The sequence below is a fragment of the Ascidiella aspersa genome, chromosome 8 (assembly GCF_963924565.1).
Source record: "Ascidiella aspersa chromosome 8, kaAscAspe10.2, whole genome shotgun sequence".
In the NCBI taxonomy this organism is placed as follows: Eukaryota; Metazoa; Chordata; class Ascidiacea; order Phlebobranchia; family Ascidiidae; genus Ascidiella; species Ascidiella aspersa.
The window spans coordinates 23,689,348-23,705,818 of NC_139454.1; the positions used below are offsets into that span (position 1 = coordinate 23,689,348).

At 34.0% G+C, this 16,471-nt stretch overlaps 1 protein-coding gene and 1 pseudogene across 1 annotated transcript; one reads left to right on the forward strand and one right to left on the reverse strand.

The window, feature by feature from the left end:
- Positions 1-840: 840 nt before the first annotated feature.
- LOC146136960 (phosphatidylinositol transfer protein alpha isoform pseudogene) lies at positions 841-1,680 on the forward strand (annotated as a pseudogene).
- A 1,216-nt stretch (positions 1,681-2,896) lies between these two features.
- LOC146136961 (transmembrane and coiled-coil domain-containing protein 4-like) lies at positions 2,897-16,072 on the reverse strand. The gene is made up of 11 exons (XM_083395249.1): positions 15,852-16,072; positions 14,719-14,869; positions 13,350-13,540; positions 12,156-12,298; positions 11,068-11,286; positions 10,055-10,219; positions 8,797-8,891; positions 7,813-7,939; positions 6,299-6,416; positions 5,288-5,467; positions 2,897-4,647 (listed from the first exon to the last, which is right to left on the reverse strand). Exons 1-11 carry the CDS (start codon positions 16,037-16,039, stop codon positions 3,879-3,881), a joined length of 2,346 nt encoding a protein of 781 aa, XP_083251375.1. The 5' UTR covers positions 16,040-16,072; the 3' UTR covers positions 2,897-3,878.
- Positions 16,073-16,471: the final 399 nt, after the last annotated feature.

Sequence of the window (16,471 nt, forward strand, 5' to 3'; positions counted from 1 at the left end):
ATGGAAGTGTGCAAATGCAATCCAGTCTAAATCGTGCGAAGTTTAATAAGTTAGAAATTAACAAAGCATTAAATTCAGTGATGGGGTGAGGCACATCAAACTAATCATACATTATTAAAAATAGGAACTTTATTTTCTAAATTTACAGAAGTTGGACGTTTGTTACTGACGATGCAAAAAAATGTTTTGGAGGGGCTATCTTTATTTAATAATAGAGTAGGTTGTTTAAATAAGCTATGATGTCTTAGAAACGTAACACAACCTGAATAAGGTAATGTGATTTTTGTTGTTGCTGTGTATAAACCGTGTTGTTGCTGTGTATAGGCTGCGGAGTGGGTTAAAAACAACCCGAGTCCGACTGTCGAGTCCCGAGTCCAGCTCTGACTCTACAGCGCATGTCGGACTCGGAAATCGGGTTGTTTTAAGCGGTCTTACCAGAGTCCCGAGTCCGACTCCGCAGCCCTGGTATAAACTGCAGTGATGTGATTCTAGTGACTGCCAATGTACTATGTCAGGGCGGCGAAATTACGTAAAGAATTTGTGACAAATGGGAACTAGAAGCTTATTCAGACTGGCGATTACACAACAATCTCTGATTTTTGCTACACCACGTTGTACGTCCTTACATTTTCAGCGGATCTACTTGTAGGAAAACGTTGTGTAAATTTCATTGTGATGAAATACTGTTATCGAGTTTTTTTTGACGCTTTTTTATTTCGAATTTTGGTATTACAAAACACAGTTTCGCTTTTTTAGGCCTATAGGCATTATCAATATTTTATTCTGTTTTTAGAATAATAATCATAACCTCATAATTAAATTCCTATATAGACACACAAAATGTTGGTAAAAGAATACCGCGTTGTTCTGCCCATACCCGTTTCCGAATTTCAAGTGGCCCATCTGTGGGCCGTAGCTCAAGCAAGCAAAGAAGAAAGCGGCGGCGGAGAAGGTGTAGAATGGGTGATAAATGAACCCTACAATGAAGACGGGAAAACTGGGCAGTACACCGTGAAATGTTACTATGTTAAATCGAGGATCAATCAACTTTATAGGAAACTTGCTCCTGCTGGCAGTTTAGACTTTTTTGAAAAGGCCTGGAACGCTTACCCGAATTGCAAAACCGTGATCACCAATCCCGATTACATGAAGGAAAATTTTGAAATCAAGATCGAAACCATTTACAAGCCGGACCTGGGAGAGTCAGACAACGTTCATAATTTACCAGAAAGCCAGTGGAAAGATATAGTGGACAACAGGGGCGTTGTTCACATAGATATAGCAGCGCCGGTAAATGAAAGGGATTATAAGGTTGAAACGGACCCGACGAAGTTTAAATCGCAGAAGTGTGATCGTGGTCTGCTCAAGGAAGGCTGGATAGATGAACTAAAGGCCAAAGCAGCAACAACAGAGCGTGTTGGCGAACCGCAGTATATGTGTGCCTACAAGCTCGTCACCTGCAGATTCAAGTGGCACCTTTTACAGGATAAAGTGGAACGTTACATCCATATGGAGGAGCATCGCCTGTTCACCAACTTTCATCGGCAGCTGTTTTGCTGGATGGACAACTGGTATGGACTGAACATGGAAGATATTCGCAGAATCGAGGAAGAAACCAAACCGGAACTGAACGAATTGCGGAACACCGGTCAATTGCGATCGGGCATGCAGTCCCGTTAACAAGCTCTAAATCAAATACATATATGTTTCAAATTTTGGAGGAAAAATTGCGTGGACTAACATTCAGTTGTCGTGCAACTATAGAATAGAAAAAATCACCTGTGTATCCAACATGTAACATAGCAATTCTTGTTGTCTGCGACAAATAATAATGAGTGTTTATACTTTTTTTCTATGTTAGGCATGATATTTTTATTGAGCATTTCGTTCGCATTGACCATCACTTAGAGGTTAAAACAATACCCAAGGAAAAGGCTAGATGTAAAACAAATCTAAACTAGCGCAAGTCTCATTTTGTTTTCAGATAATTCTTTGCAGGAATCCAAGCTTGATATATACGTTTTAACTCGTACACAAAAGTATGACATGTTAACTTTTTTTAGGCCCACTGTCAGAACCTTAAATTGCAACTTATAGTTTGTTGCCACTTTTTGGAGAGGTTATGGCGGTAATACTAATTTACGGAATGATGAATGGTCGGAACACTCTCTAATTTAAGTGTTACCCCGTTAAAACAATTATTAAACCAACGCACAATATTTGAGTTAGGGTGGGGGTTAGCGTTTGGGTGAAAGTGGGTCAAGTTTATTATATTTAATAATAATACTGTGAGCGTTCCGACCATTCATCATTCCGTAAATTATAGTGTTACCCGTTATGACGACCGTTTGGCGTTTAGGTTTCTTCGTTTTACTGTTTCCTTGTTTGCATTTATCGTCAATACTTGTCATACCATGTTATGCAGACCAAGTAAAGTTTTTGCCATAGTTTTGTTTCGTTTGTTCACTGATAAGTTAAGTCAAGTCTTTCAAAACCAAGTCCCAGTCAAGTCCTTGATATGAAAGTAAAACGTTAAACTGAGCGTATAGCAGGAAAAATGTTTATGTGCACTAGTTAAAATAAATAACGCAATTTTATAATGAAAATGCTTAAAGAAAGCACTTGATTTCAATCCAAGCCATTTTGCCCGAAGAAAGTCATCGACACAAGTCATTACAACACTGCATATAGCCTAACACGCAAAATATTTACGTGCAAAATTTAAGATATATAAATAAACCCAAAATGCTTAACAAAATCACTTGATTTCAACCCAAGTCATCGACACAAGTCATTACAACACTGCTATGCTTATATACTTGCCTCTCAAAACAACTACTTAAAAAAGGTGAAGCACAAAATTCAAAATCCCTGTATTTTCACAGTTTCCACCATTTTAAAGACATCTAAAAATACAATTAAAAGAGCAGCTGATTAAAATTAGGCTGCAATTAAATAGAATTAAATTAATAATATAAAAAAACAATAAACGGGAAATTAAGCAAACTTGATTTTTTTTGTTTTAAGACACTTCAATTTTGTGTAGAACTGGTTGTTAAATATTGAAATTAAAAGTACGTACAATATCTAAAGTTAGAAAATGTTAAAACAATTTTACACACACAGATACCATAATCGTTTTTGTGTATATAGGTAGAATGCTATTTAAATTCATTTCAAACAAGTTTTATTACATTGGAAGTCTTGCCAAAAAATTTACTTATTATTTGGCGAGGCATTTAGTTTTTAATATAAAAAACTATACTTTTATACAATAGACGCGATTATATGATTATACAACAATAAACCTGGTACTATGCTGGAGTTTTCTCTTTCCAAACAAACACACTTGACACATCACCAGAAAAATAATTGCACCAAATACTAACAACGTAAAATCATTGATTGCACATAAATACCAAAGAAATTAGTGCATGGGGAATGGTCAAACTAAGGTCAAATAACAGGCACTGTTGTTTATAATAAAACAACAAAAGACACATGCTTCAGGTAATTTTAAAATAATTTGGGAGAACTAATATTTCAAAAAAAAAAAAACAGAAACATTTTTATTTGGAACATTGTTTAAATTTTGCTGTGTTAAAACGAGTTCTATATAAAATGCTTAAAAAAAGAAAATGAACAATTTCTTTCTACATTTACCTTGTTTAAGATCAAAAGTTATTTGCATTTTGTTCTTTTATGTATTTTAGTGATAAGTTTAAATGATTGATCAGTAAATGAAATAAAAAAGGTTTGAGTTGTGCATTATTGCAAGACTATTCTTCTACGGGGTCATATCACTTCATATATGTTACGGATACAACATATTTTAGACTTGTGCTTAGGTTAGAGTGTTTTATTATTATCCTCCAACGTCAAAAATTTTCTCTGGTTTCGCAAACACTTTCATTACAATCAGCTTTAGGTAGGTCCGACTCGATTTCAAGTGTTTCCAATCGTTGTTCAACAACAGGCAAATTTTCTGCGCTGTTAAAATCTGATCCACAAGAATTTCGCACATCAGTGGCTTTCAAATCTCGGTTAGAGCCAAAAATTTCGTTTTCGCTCCCAAACTCTTCGGTTTTACGATTATCCGAATTATGATCAGGCGATTGCAAACTTTTAGAATTTTTTACATCTTCGGATTGGTCACAGGTATCTGCATTTTCGGATTCTGAAACGTTTAATACGTCGGCTGTATTTCCTTTAATCACATCACATGGCGACTGCGAAATTTCTTCGGCATTTGAATCTTGACTTGAAGTTTCTTTATCAAAGATATCGGCATTTTCGGATTCTGAAACGTTTATTACATCGATTGTATTTTCTTTAATCACACCAAATGGCGAAAGAGAATTTTGTTCGGCGTTTGAATCTTGACTTGAAGTTTCTTTATCAAAGGTGGCGGCTGTATTTCCATTAACCACATCGCATGGTGACTTTTCTTCGGCATTTGAATCTTGACTTGGAGTTTCTTTAACTTCACAAGCTGTTTTTTGACTAGATTCGGCACTCAGGTTATGGCAGGACACACTAGTCGTGGCTGCTGTATAAGCGTCCGGTGAACTGAATGACGGAATTGTTGGAAGACTGACTGATTGTTTTACATTAAGACCGCTTGCTATGGTCAGTTTCTCTTTAGTTCTGCAACACAAGGTTTGAACACCAATTTAAAACAACTTAAATGTCATGTCGGATTTTGAGCTAAAATAAATCTACACAGCAAACAAAAAAGTGATTTGTTATACCTTTAAAAATAGCAACTTTTTTTTAACTACAAACAATTCAACTGATAGCTTATAGTTCAGGGCTGTCACACAATTTTGTAAAAACAAATTCTTTTCAAAGAAAATTTGTGGGATTTTGTCGGCGTTTTTGTTTCTATAAATTCAAAAACAAACACCATAAATGTTTTTTTTTGTATTTTTTTGTATTTTTTTTACAGCACTTTTCACAAAATGATTTAAGCTGGAAGTTAAATAATTCAAACAACATAGGGTTTTACAAAGACTTTAAATACGTAGATCAATTTAAAAACATTCAATAACTTTTAAGATTAAGATTGAAAACCCTGTAGTAACACCTAGCAGCGAAATGTATTAAAATTTAATATTTTTTAAATTTAGTTTTACAAAACATAGAGACGCAATGAAAACACTGAAAGAATTACATTCTTAATTCATTAAAGGAATTAAAAATGCTGAAAATAAAGGACTTAAAAATATTAGGTGGCTGTACTTGCGAAATCCGACTATTTTTGATATTTCAGAAAGAGTGATCTTACCTCACGCCAATAGCTGCTAAAATCGTGTCCATATTCTTGGCATAGTCAAGGTGACCTTCAACTATGGAACTGAGGTCGATGTTTATCATCCGCCGGTCGTCCCACGTGATCGGTTCCAGTCCAGCGACTTTGACTTGGCGGGAACTTGTTCGATACAAGAATCTCAGTAACCAATCGGTCCTGTGAAATAATACCCGGAACACCTATTTAATATTAACACTCTTATTTTAAAGAATAATACAACTCTTACATTTTTTTCCGTTACGCGGAACACAGTGAACCAAACTATGGCGCAAAGGAGAAACTTGAAAATTCGCAAAATATCAAATTACTGTAGTTTGTTTTTAACGAAATCATTTTTAATTGGCTTGGCAAAACTATACTTAGTATTTTTTCTGGTGGTTTAGGTCTTATTCTGAAGGGTTTATGTCCTGAGTTTCAAACTTCTTTCGAATAAAATTAAACTGCCTAAATCCGGACATCGGTGAAAAACAGACGATTCTGATTGGAAATCTATTGACAAAGAAAATCTGCTTGTAACATGACTCACTGCTACCAGCATCATCGGTACCTTATTTAAATAGAATGGGTTCAAGCACCTAATTCGGCCTTATTATGACCGGTAAAGCAAGGCGGGCTAGCAAACAACTAGCCTGTGGCGAGGTTCGAACTCACGACCTCCGGTCAAACCCGGACCGTAGCGTCAACCAACTGCCGCAGCTATAGTTGTTTTAGTCTGTCGCGATGGCTTTCGGTGTACTATGAAACGTAGTCCGAAGCGTTGTTAAAAAGCAGCTTAAGAAAGGCTAGTTGTTAAAAAAGCAGCTTTAGAAAGGCTTACAGGTGTTGAACACATATGTGTGTGTATCTTTCATTGAGTTATTGTCAACTTTTATTTCGACAATATTAGAGTTCCCCCTGACTTAAACAATTAAAGGCGTTAACTTTACTAATTAAATTCATTAACAACGCATTGTGTGTTAGTTCGGACACCTCACCATACTTACAAACCTGCAATAAGCGTTGGTGATGTGGCCAGAGACGACTGGGGAAAACTTTATCCAGTCCTGGTCCTTGCCACTTACCGGTGCTCCAAGCAAATAGACATCTTCAACAATGCCGAGATGATCTTTATATAGAGAAAAAATAGCGGTAACACACGTTAAAAATATCTATAACACCATCAGTATTAAGACCAACGACATAACAAGCTTTAGTAACTTAAGTTTTTTACATTTCAAAATGACTAGTATAATACCCAATTTTCTAGTTCATTATTGGCAAAAAATAGTATATTGGAAACAAGATAATAAATTATCAAAATATTTGCTTTTCTAAAAAAGGAAATAAAATCACACGGCCAAAGATATTTATATATCTTACCTTAGGAATATTGTTAAACTACTTTATTTTTTATTTTTAACCGTGATAATACTTATTGTGGTACTATGTAAAGCTATAGGCTGGATGTAGTGTAAGGGCGAGATTATTCTCTACCTGACAATTAACCATCAGTGGTCGGACATGAATAATTTAACTCAAGGTAGCAAAGCAATAATTAAACATGTTTTTCCAACTCAGTATTCCCTCAATATAATAAGCAGTGTGTTGTAATAACAAAAAAAGTTTGGAAAAATGTCTTAGGTCAACATAAAGTGTACTTTTATTGGGCATATAATTTTTTTGTACTTTTATTAAGCATATGATATATATATATATATGTATATTTATTTAATTTTTCACATAAAACAATTAGCTTGCTATATGTTGCGTTTTTGTTATTTTTCAGTTGAGTCATTGCTCATAATCGGCCGAGTGCACCAATTCTAATTGTTTAACGTTTTATTTTTTGGGGCTTGAAATGGACTTGCTCCAATTATGACTTGAATTTTGATCTGGTATTTATTTGAAACAACTTGACTTTGACTTAACTGGGTCTAAGTCATTTCAAAAAATGACTTGTTTATACACTGGTAAATCAAATGGTATTCTGTTCAGTTTTAGCGTAAAATTAAACAATTTAGTTAACACATGCACGTGAGCAGGGGCTTAAGTCCGATTAGATTTAGCTTAAAATACTTGAAAATATTCACCAAAAAATCATAACAATGTAAAGATTAGGCATAAATATGCTCATTACATCAGTCATTTTGAAATGACTTGAGTCATTCGTAAAATCGTAATATAAAAATGCCAAGTCTTTTTGAATAAATAACAAGTCAAGTCCTAATCATTAAATTGAACGTTAATTGGTAAAGTTGTACGATTACAAAAACGTAACTTTTAGCAAGCAAATTGTATTATGGTAAAAAATTACGATAACCCAATTTTATAAAAAAGCCTAATGAAAACACATCATTTTAACCAGTCATTTGCCAAAAAGACTTAAGTCAAGTTATTTGTCTAAAAGACTTCAGTTAAGCCAGGTCATTTTGCCTAAGTCAAGTCATTACTTAAAATCAATACAAATACAATACTGATCATAGCATTGCAAATAGATGGAGTTTGCAAACAAAATTACCCACTTTTTCTCTTGGCCAATTCTTCCAGGCAATGGTAGATCACTCTGGCACCGAGACTGAAGCCAATTAAGGTGACAGGTCGATGGCCATGCTCCCTCGCAAGTAGAACCTCTGCTAGCTGTCGGCCGACCTGTGTTACGTCACAAAGTTGTCAGCACCTTTGGCGACAAGGCCTCTTTTGCCAGATAACCAACTTCCCTTTTAACTCGTTGAAAGCGCTGTGTTTATGTTTGGAAAAGTGACAGTTTCCCTTTCGAATAGATCGAAGCGCTGTGTTTATGTTAAGGCCATAGCTAAAGAGTGCAATGAACTTAATGCGTTTTTGATGTAAACCAGGAATCTATAAACTTTTTCCTTATTGGGGCAGATTACTGTAAGGCCTAAAATGGAAAATGAAGTTCTGCGTTCCGGCTTTATCGACTTAATTTGTCAACAAAGAAACTATATGTTCATATTTACCAAAATCGGTGGTGAGCATTATACAATAGTAATCTATAGTTCCTATCGAAAACTAGTTTGGAATCGCATTTAACGGCAGTTCAGCTGTATTTTATCTTTAGTAGACAAATACGCAGCGGGCCTAAACAATTAACACAACAGACAGCATTTGTCCCGCCCGCAGGCCGTACCCTGAGGTTCACCAATCGTCTTTTTACCTAGTTATTTCTCTAATACTACTTACTAACTGTTTTAATTCACAAAATGGCACAGAGTAAATATACTGTATTCATTGAAAGGCGTAGTAAGAGTATACGTATACAGAAGTACATGATGCTAAAAATCATGCCTACTTCTGTATGGGCTTTGATTGAAAAGCATTTTCTACAAATGAGCTTTTTTAAATTTGCAAATGGCAATTTAAGTGTGATAATCAATATATACTTTGAAGGGTGTGAATATCTGTAACGAATCAATTTTCTTACAGATAAAAAATAACAAATGCAAAACGCAAGGCTTGACCAAATTTTGTCTCCAAAAATTCTTTACCTGGACTGAGCGTTGTAGACACACACTCCACGGATTGTCAATAACACTTGCAACAGACAATAGTGAAGCTGGCCAAGCAACTGCAGTTATCAAACCTGCAAAACAGAGTTGAAATTGGCAAAACAAGTTCAACTATTCTTTGAATAATACACTGAGTTGTTTTAAGTGAAAAATTAACGCATACCTATGAGACATTTATATAAATGCACTTTCCAATTGTTTTTTTTACAGATTTCTAAAAAAACACCAGGCCAATAAAAAGTATATCTTAAAAAAATGAAACACAACTTATATATAATATGGGTGTCAAAATATAACTAAGAGGACAAGACGGGCATGGCATTCAAAAAGATAAGTGGTATATGCAATTGAAGCAGTAAAGCTCTAGTTCAGTGGTTTGCAACCTTTTTAGTTTTTAACTTACTAAAAAAACATTATAAAATTAATCAAGCTTATCAAGCTTCTAAACCCATACTTTTTTAATACTTACCTTAACCTAAGCAACACCTACCTAAATGTATAAGTACTAAATGGGACTTCAAATATAATATTGCAGTGAAATTAAAATTTAATAGCTGTTGCCGTACATTAAAACAAATCTTTATTTGCAATGCACTTGCACAAACCCCTGTAAATGAATGCACCAGTAGTGTTTCTTAACCCTTTTGCACAGCGACCCAAATACTAAGTGTAAGTATACCATAATAGCAAAACTTTGGCAACCCTTTACTTAACTGTTCGTAAGCTTTAAGTGTACAAAATACAAGACAATAGCATGAACAAAAAACTACTTAGAATATCACAGGTGTTGTACAAAAATGCATCCAAATTTAGTTCAGCAAAATCTTTGTAGTATATTCAGAATTTTTTTTTAAATTGAGACAAAATCTTGCTCAAAATCATTTCTTATAAATCTAGCTATGATAAAGATCAAATAAAATGATAAATATATTTCGCTATAAAAAAGCATCGTCAGTATCTAAAAACATAACACAACATAAGTAAAATATATTTATCAATTTATAACAACCAAACAAACTGATTTTCGGTTTACTAAGTTTCTTACTTTGTTTAATCTTTATCATTGATGTGCAACCAGAATCGTTTGTTTTCACTATCCGAATTCAGGTAGATTTTGGTATTCGAAAGAAAACTTTGATTAAATCTAGCCATGTTTACTAATTTTGCACTGCACTACATGGTATGCCACCAGAGTACGTTTAAAAACCATTCTTTTAGAGAAAACTTGCACACTCACCTGCGAGTACAGTGTACTTGAGTGCTTCTGTAGCTGCAACACTCATCAGACTGTTCAGGAGATATTCGAAAGCGTTTCCGAGTCTCATCAAGTGCTTTGATTCCCACACAAGGGTGTACTGTTCATGAGACTGCATCATGTTCAACCACGGCATCACAAAACCAGCTGAAGGGGAAAGTTAAAGTTTTTTTTGTTTAAATCAATATGCATCATTTTTTGTTGTATGTACCATTTTAAAAATGAGTGTCATTTAGGCTTTGTGTTGCAAACTTTGTTATTAGAATTAAGAAAATGCTTTCACATTTTACAGAAATTTATCAGGAAAGGTGAATTGATTATTATTTAATAACTACCAGCGTTGTTCTATTGGATTGTAATGATACTGTTACTAGTAACGATGTCAAGTAACAGTATAATTATACCTACTTATGTTTGATATTCTTACTCAGTCTTACTGCAACCTCCAACCATTATGCTTTAAAGTACCATTACACCTTTAAGATTGTGGTATCAGTGTCTACGTGATTCCAAATAAATGTGTGGATTACAAAATAACAAGGTTTAGACATCCCTAATTGCAATACAAGTGATTAAACTGGCATATGGCAAGTTGATTGGCCTCAAGTTTGATTGCAATCGGACATCCTTAATCATAACTTTTTTACTTTTACCATGCATATCAAACAGGATCTACAGTACCATGTGGAGTCAATGAAACGTTTATACAGACACATGTACAAGAACTGTATCTAGCCCTACAGAAATCGCCTCTTTGATCAACGATTATGGTACATGTATCAGATTACACTTGGAGCTCAAAACAACAACTTGCTGTGCATGTATGTGAAGTGCATGTTTTAATATTCACCACTAGCTTAAGGATACACTAATAAATTCATCCCAAATGTACTCGATAAACGTAAAGACCAAAATCATATTTAAAACAAAATCATTTAACTGCCTTTTTTACAAGAGGAAATAAAATCGTGATGAAAATAAACTCAAAGACTTACTGTCTGTGTCATTGGAAAGCCACCCAGATACTGCCACAGTGATTGATAGGTGTTTTGATCCCGAAAGTGGCCGGAACATAAACTCGTCAATTCCGCCGACTCTCTGTTTCATCTTGTACCCAGTCAGTCCGGCTCCGGCGGCACCGAAAAGGGAGGTGATGACGGCCAATCCGGCCACCGAGCCCAAGGCAGCGGCAGATGCACCCCCAAGTATTGCCCCTGTGATACAGAAAACAGGTTTCAAGATACTAAACATCAAATTTGGAACTATTTTGATGTGTAAATTATGGAATTAAGATTAAATCACAAGATTAAAAGTGTTGCCAAGATTAAATCAATACGAAAAACACTTGCAAATTAGTCCTACAACTTATGTGATGCATCATATTTTATTTAAGTTTATATGAGTAGCATAACATCAATCTAGCAAAGATACTTAAAAACTAATGTAAGAAAAACAATTTTATGTTAATCTAAAAACAACAAATTTTAAGTGATTTGTACAAAATACTTAATCAGTCATTTAAATTATTCAAAAAGATTTAATTCAAGTTAAGTCATGTAAAAACGATGGCTTGACTGAACTAGGTAAACTAAAAAACTCGAGTCATATTAACAATGGTAAACAAGGATATATTTAATTATGCAACTTAATCAATTTACCAGAGACTTATTTTAAATCTAATGATTAAAAAACAGCTAATTTTAACATTTATTTTGCCAACATGTAAATTATTTAGCAGTACATGCAATTAATTGAGAGGTTACACAAGATAAAATCCATATAAAAAAAAAACTAGGAACATAGTCTAACAACTTAAATGACGCTTGCAAGCTTAACCCTTTTGTCCAAAAACTAACAACACTCAAGGATATTCCCACCTTAAAAAACTAATGCATATATTTACCAAAATATAATTTTAGAAATTGGTGGACAAAAATTAGCAATCATTATTACTAAATTACTGAACATATTTACAGACAAAAAATAGTGATTGCTATCACTAAATGACTGTAAAAACATCTCCATATTTATCAGTTGATTCCATTTATCTCTCAAAAGCATATTGCTTAGATGTTTAACCTACCAGCCCCAGCGGCTACCAGCGGTGCAGCTAATCCTCCGGTTAAACCGATCAAAGCACCCCCGCCGGCCGTTGCCAGACCGATTAGCGCGAATCTTTTAATCTTCTGATTCCTGGCTTTCTTGTTTTTTATCATCTCCTGTTCACTGGGAAAAAAGTAAATCACTTGTTAAAAGTTAGGACGCTTGACTAGATCATCTTTGTAAATGGCGGAATTTGCCTAAATCTAAATTGGGTAATCAGGTGGCGCTGTACAAAGACAAAAGTATTGAAATCTTGACAAGCTTTCACACAACCGTGTTTTATTAGATTTCTACTTTGACCTGATGAAGCATGATTGTACGAAAGCTTGTCAAGATTTCAATACTTTTGTCTTTATGTAGTGCCACTGGACTAGATAACAGCTTGTTTTGTTTTTTGAGTCCTTCAAAATGCAATTTCCTTTCATTTACTTAGCAAACGAAACCAATTGATTGTCACATTTAAAATTCGAATTTTTTTAGTTTTCCATGAATAGGTTTTAGAATATAAGCTATGCAGCCCACAATATATATATATATAAACCTTATATCAAGGTTACGGTGTTCATACAGTGGTTTACATAGCTAATTCTTGTAAAGGATACCAGTATTTTAATGAACAAATGATATTTGATAGAAAAAAAAATAAAATAAAAATTTTCCAAAAAGAATTGCTTAGAGGGCGGTAGTTTGTGTGCACTCTACCTAACGTGTTTGTATTTTTATTTGTTATTGAGGATGGCAGGCAATAAATACTGTTAAACAAATTGAAAACGACAAAAATTTAATTAAAGATTCCCGATCATCCATAAAAGTCTACATAAATATAAACATTAAAGTTAATTGTAGTATATTTTATAACATGTTTTAACACTACAAGGTAAGATAAATATGTATTAAATACAATAAAATATAGTCCATTCTTGACATTGGATAGTGCAGCGCCAGGGCGTAGTCAAACAATTTCTGTGTCAGCCATGATTTCTACATACTCCGCAACCCATGTAAGGTGAATCACTCTTTATAAAAACATATTAAGTGTTTGGGAATAGGGCATAAAACCCCTGTAAAACTTGCATCACACACCTAACCAAGAAAACCACTGGTAAAATAGCATAGTAGTCAAAAAAATCAGAAGAAAATGAAATCTGACAGAAAAAAATGAAGTTTCATTTACTCTTTTTCTTTTTCGGTGCTTTCGTTGAGCATTTGAACGAGTTCTTCCTCAATTGCTTCAACGTCCTCTAGTTTTATCTTGAGCCGCCAGGTCATGTGACGTATGGCAACCCTCGTACGGGCGTCGTACCTTCCCTTTGATGACGTCACGCTCCAGGTAACTAGGTCAGTGAGAAGTGGAAGGATGTCGTCCTGGGTTTTGAAAAATACGCAAAGTTTGGGCATAATGGTTGGCTGTTGCAGTAAGTATTAGAGATAGACCGATAAATTTGCCGATATTTGGCTTCTACCGCTATATCGTTATCGGTAAATGTAGGCCGATACTTTGGCCGATATTTTAGTACAAAATTATGATATAATTTTTCCTGTACAACAAACAACTTACCCATTTTTTGATTAAAAAAATTTGGGTTTTAGCATCACGCCATTTAATATGCAAAATACAAGTTTAATTAATAACAAAGGTATATAAATTAAAACGTTATTTGGATTTTATTTTTAAATATTTCAAGTTTTGAACATTTACCGGGTGTACAAAAAATCGATATCGGTTGACAAAAAATCGGGTATCGTTATTGGTCAAAAAAAGTGATGTCGGTCGATCCCTAGCAAGAATATCAAAGCCCATACAGCAGTGGAAAGCATTTTGAACGTTTTGAATAACTCGTTATTTATTTTCAACTATATTTAGTCTCAACATTTTCGAGATGTTAAAAATAAATAAAGAGCCAAAATGATACCTACCTCTTTATGGGCTGTGATACTCATACTACTCAAGGTTTGATCAGTGGTTCTCAAACGGGGTCCACTGACCATTCAGGGTTCTGTTACTAAGTTAAAAAAAAAAATCTGCACATCATTTATTGAATGTTTGACACAATATTTAACCTGTAGCATATCATTCTTATTGAGTTTTTTGATTAAAAATCATTTTCACAGTGTGCGCAGCAAGTTGTTTGTATGAGTACTAATTAAAATGTTACAGCACTTATTTTACCATGACTAAAACATATTAGGTTCTACATTCATTTCAAGGAAAAAAAAGGAAAAAATTGAAAAAAAAAATTGAAAACCACCTGGTTACATATGATGAGTAAGTTGTAAGAGGCTACCTACTTTCAATTAAACTTAGTAATATTTTTTACCAGAAAGCTAAAATCATAAAAAATACAAATGGTGTTAATGCAGATGGAAAACAAATACAAAAAAAAAAAAAAAACTACATATCTAACCTTATCATACTTACAAAAGAAAAATAACACATAAAACAGCTGTGTAAAGAAAACTAACATAAATATATACTAGCTACGTATACTCATCAACAAATCAATAGTTTGACAAACTTGAATGTAAATTAATAAGTTAGGCACCTTGAGTGTTTCATCTTCCAAAAGTCCTTGCACAAAGACGTCGGTGCATGGCGATCCATGACCGTCGCAAAGTGCTTGCATCGTGTTGGCGACATTGCTGGGAAGGCAAAGATGAGCGACCAACGTGTTGACGAATACATGCCGAAACTCACTACACAAAACGAATCATAATTAGGGGTGTCCAATAATATAGGGTCCGAGCCGATACCCGATGCCAAGTGTGTTATCGGTACTTGTCCGATGCTAGGGTGGTATCGGAGCAGACCCAATACAAAGAAATGTAAATTTCAGCCATGACTTGCATTTTCTACCTTGAAAAGATAAATTTATCAATCTATTATTTCAAAATAACGACCCTGAAAAACTGATTTCTTCAAATGATCCAATTTCATCTTTTTCACTTTTTACATATAGAAATGACCTTAGATCGTGATAACTCTTGTTTAAAATATAGGATATGGATATCAGAATAAAATGTCAAGTATCGGACGTATACCTATTAACATAAATTTACATTAATGATTTTTTACAAGCAGTTGTATATCTGTAATTTATCTAACAAAGATAACTGCATCAGAAAACCCAGGTACACTGTTGACGAGTTTGACAACTTTGTATATAACATCTGCTTAATCAGGTTAAGAGTTTTTTAATAATTGTAAATATTGGTTTGTATTTATTAATTTTTTTATCAGTAGTATGTTCTTATTTATTTGTTATCTTATTTATGTTACATAAAAGTCAATATTGTTTTATTTTTGTTTCTAAGGTAATACATATTAACTTGTAAAAAATGTGCTAGTAGAAATTATTCTAGTTGTTTTCATAAACTCTAATTGAATGATTTATTTTTATTTTTAATAGTTCCCTTTCCCTACATACAATAAAAATACAAAGCTAGACAATAGGTTGTGCGGTTGTGCCCAGTCTTCATTTTGTTAGTTAGTAACTTGTACATCTACATTTAAGAAAAAATGTTGAGGAGTGCTATATTCACGAACTTCAGGTGTACAAAACCTTGATTGCACAGCACACCACAAAATGTGGTGTTACACACCCAGGATCTTGGCATGAAGAGCCATGAAATGTAGACTGGGGTTGTGTTGTGATGGAAAAAACGAAAAAATAATTACCTGTTTTCTTTTAAGGGAAAGAGAATGCTAAGAGTTGTCGCACATAATCCAGCATAGGAAAACTTAGTGGCATCCCCAAGCGAATCTATTACTTTCGTTGTAACTAGAGAGTTGTTACTGTTGTCATCGTTAGTCTCATTTTGCTTTTCATTATCATTACTTTTTGAAGTCGTTTGGTCAGTTGGCATTATATTGTTTCTACCAAAACTTCCATTTTTATATATTACATCACATAAAAAAAATAACTTGACCTAACAAATAATAATAAAAGATATTCAATTAATCAAAGTCAAAATTTAGACAGACTACTTCAGATCTTTTTAAATTGGGGGCAGCTAAAAAGTTTTTGTGGTTGCAACTTGGCTTATAATTATAGCTGTGTGAGTGTGGCCTGCACAAAAACAAACTGATCACGCACCAAGCTTGTTTACATTTTTAGAATGTTGTATGTCCCAAAATTTAAAATTTAGAATATGGTGCGAGGAGAAGTAAAGGTTCCCCAAAACAGTGCAGCTGTTTCTAGACCAGCGCCAAACTTTCTGCTAAGATTTACGTGGCTAATGACTTTTTTTCAACCTTTTAAAAGTGCACACCAAAAAAATCTTACCCGAAATATGTAA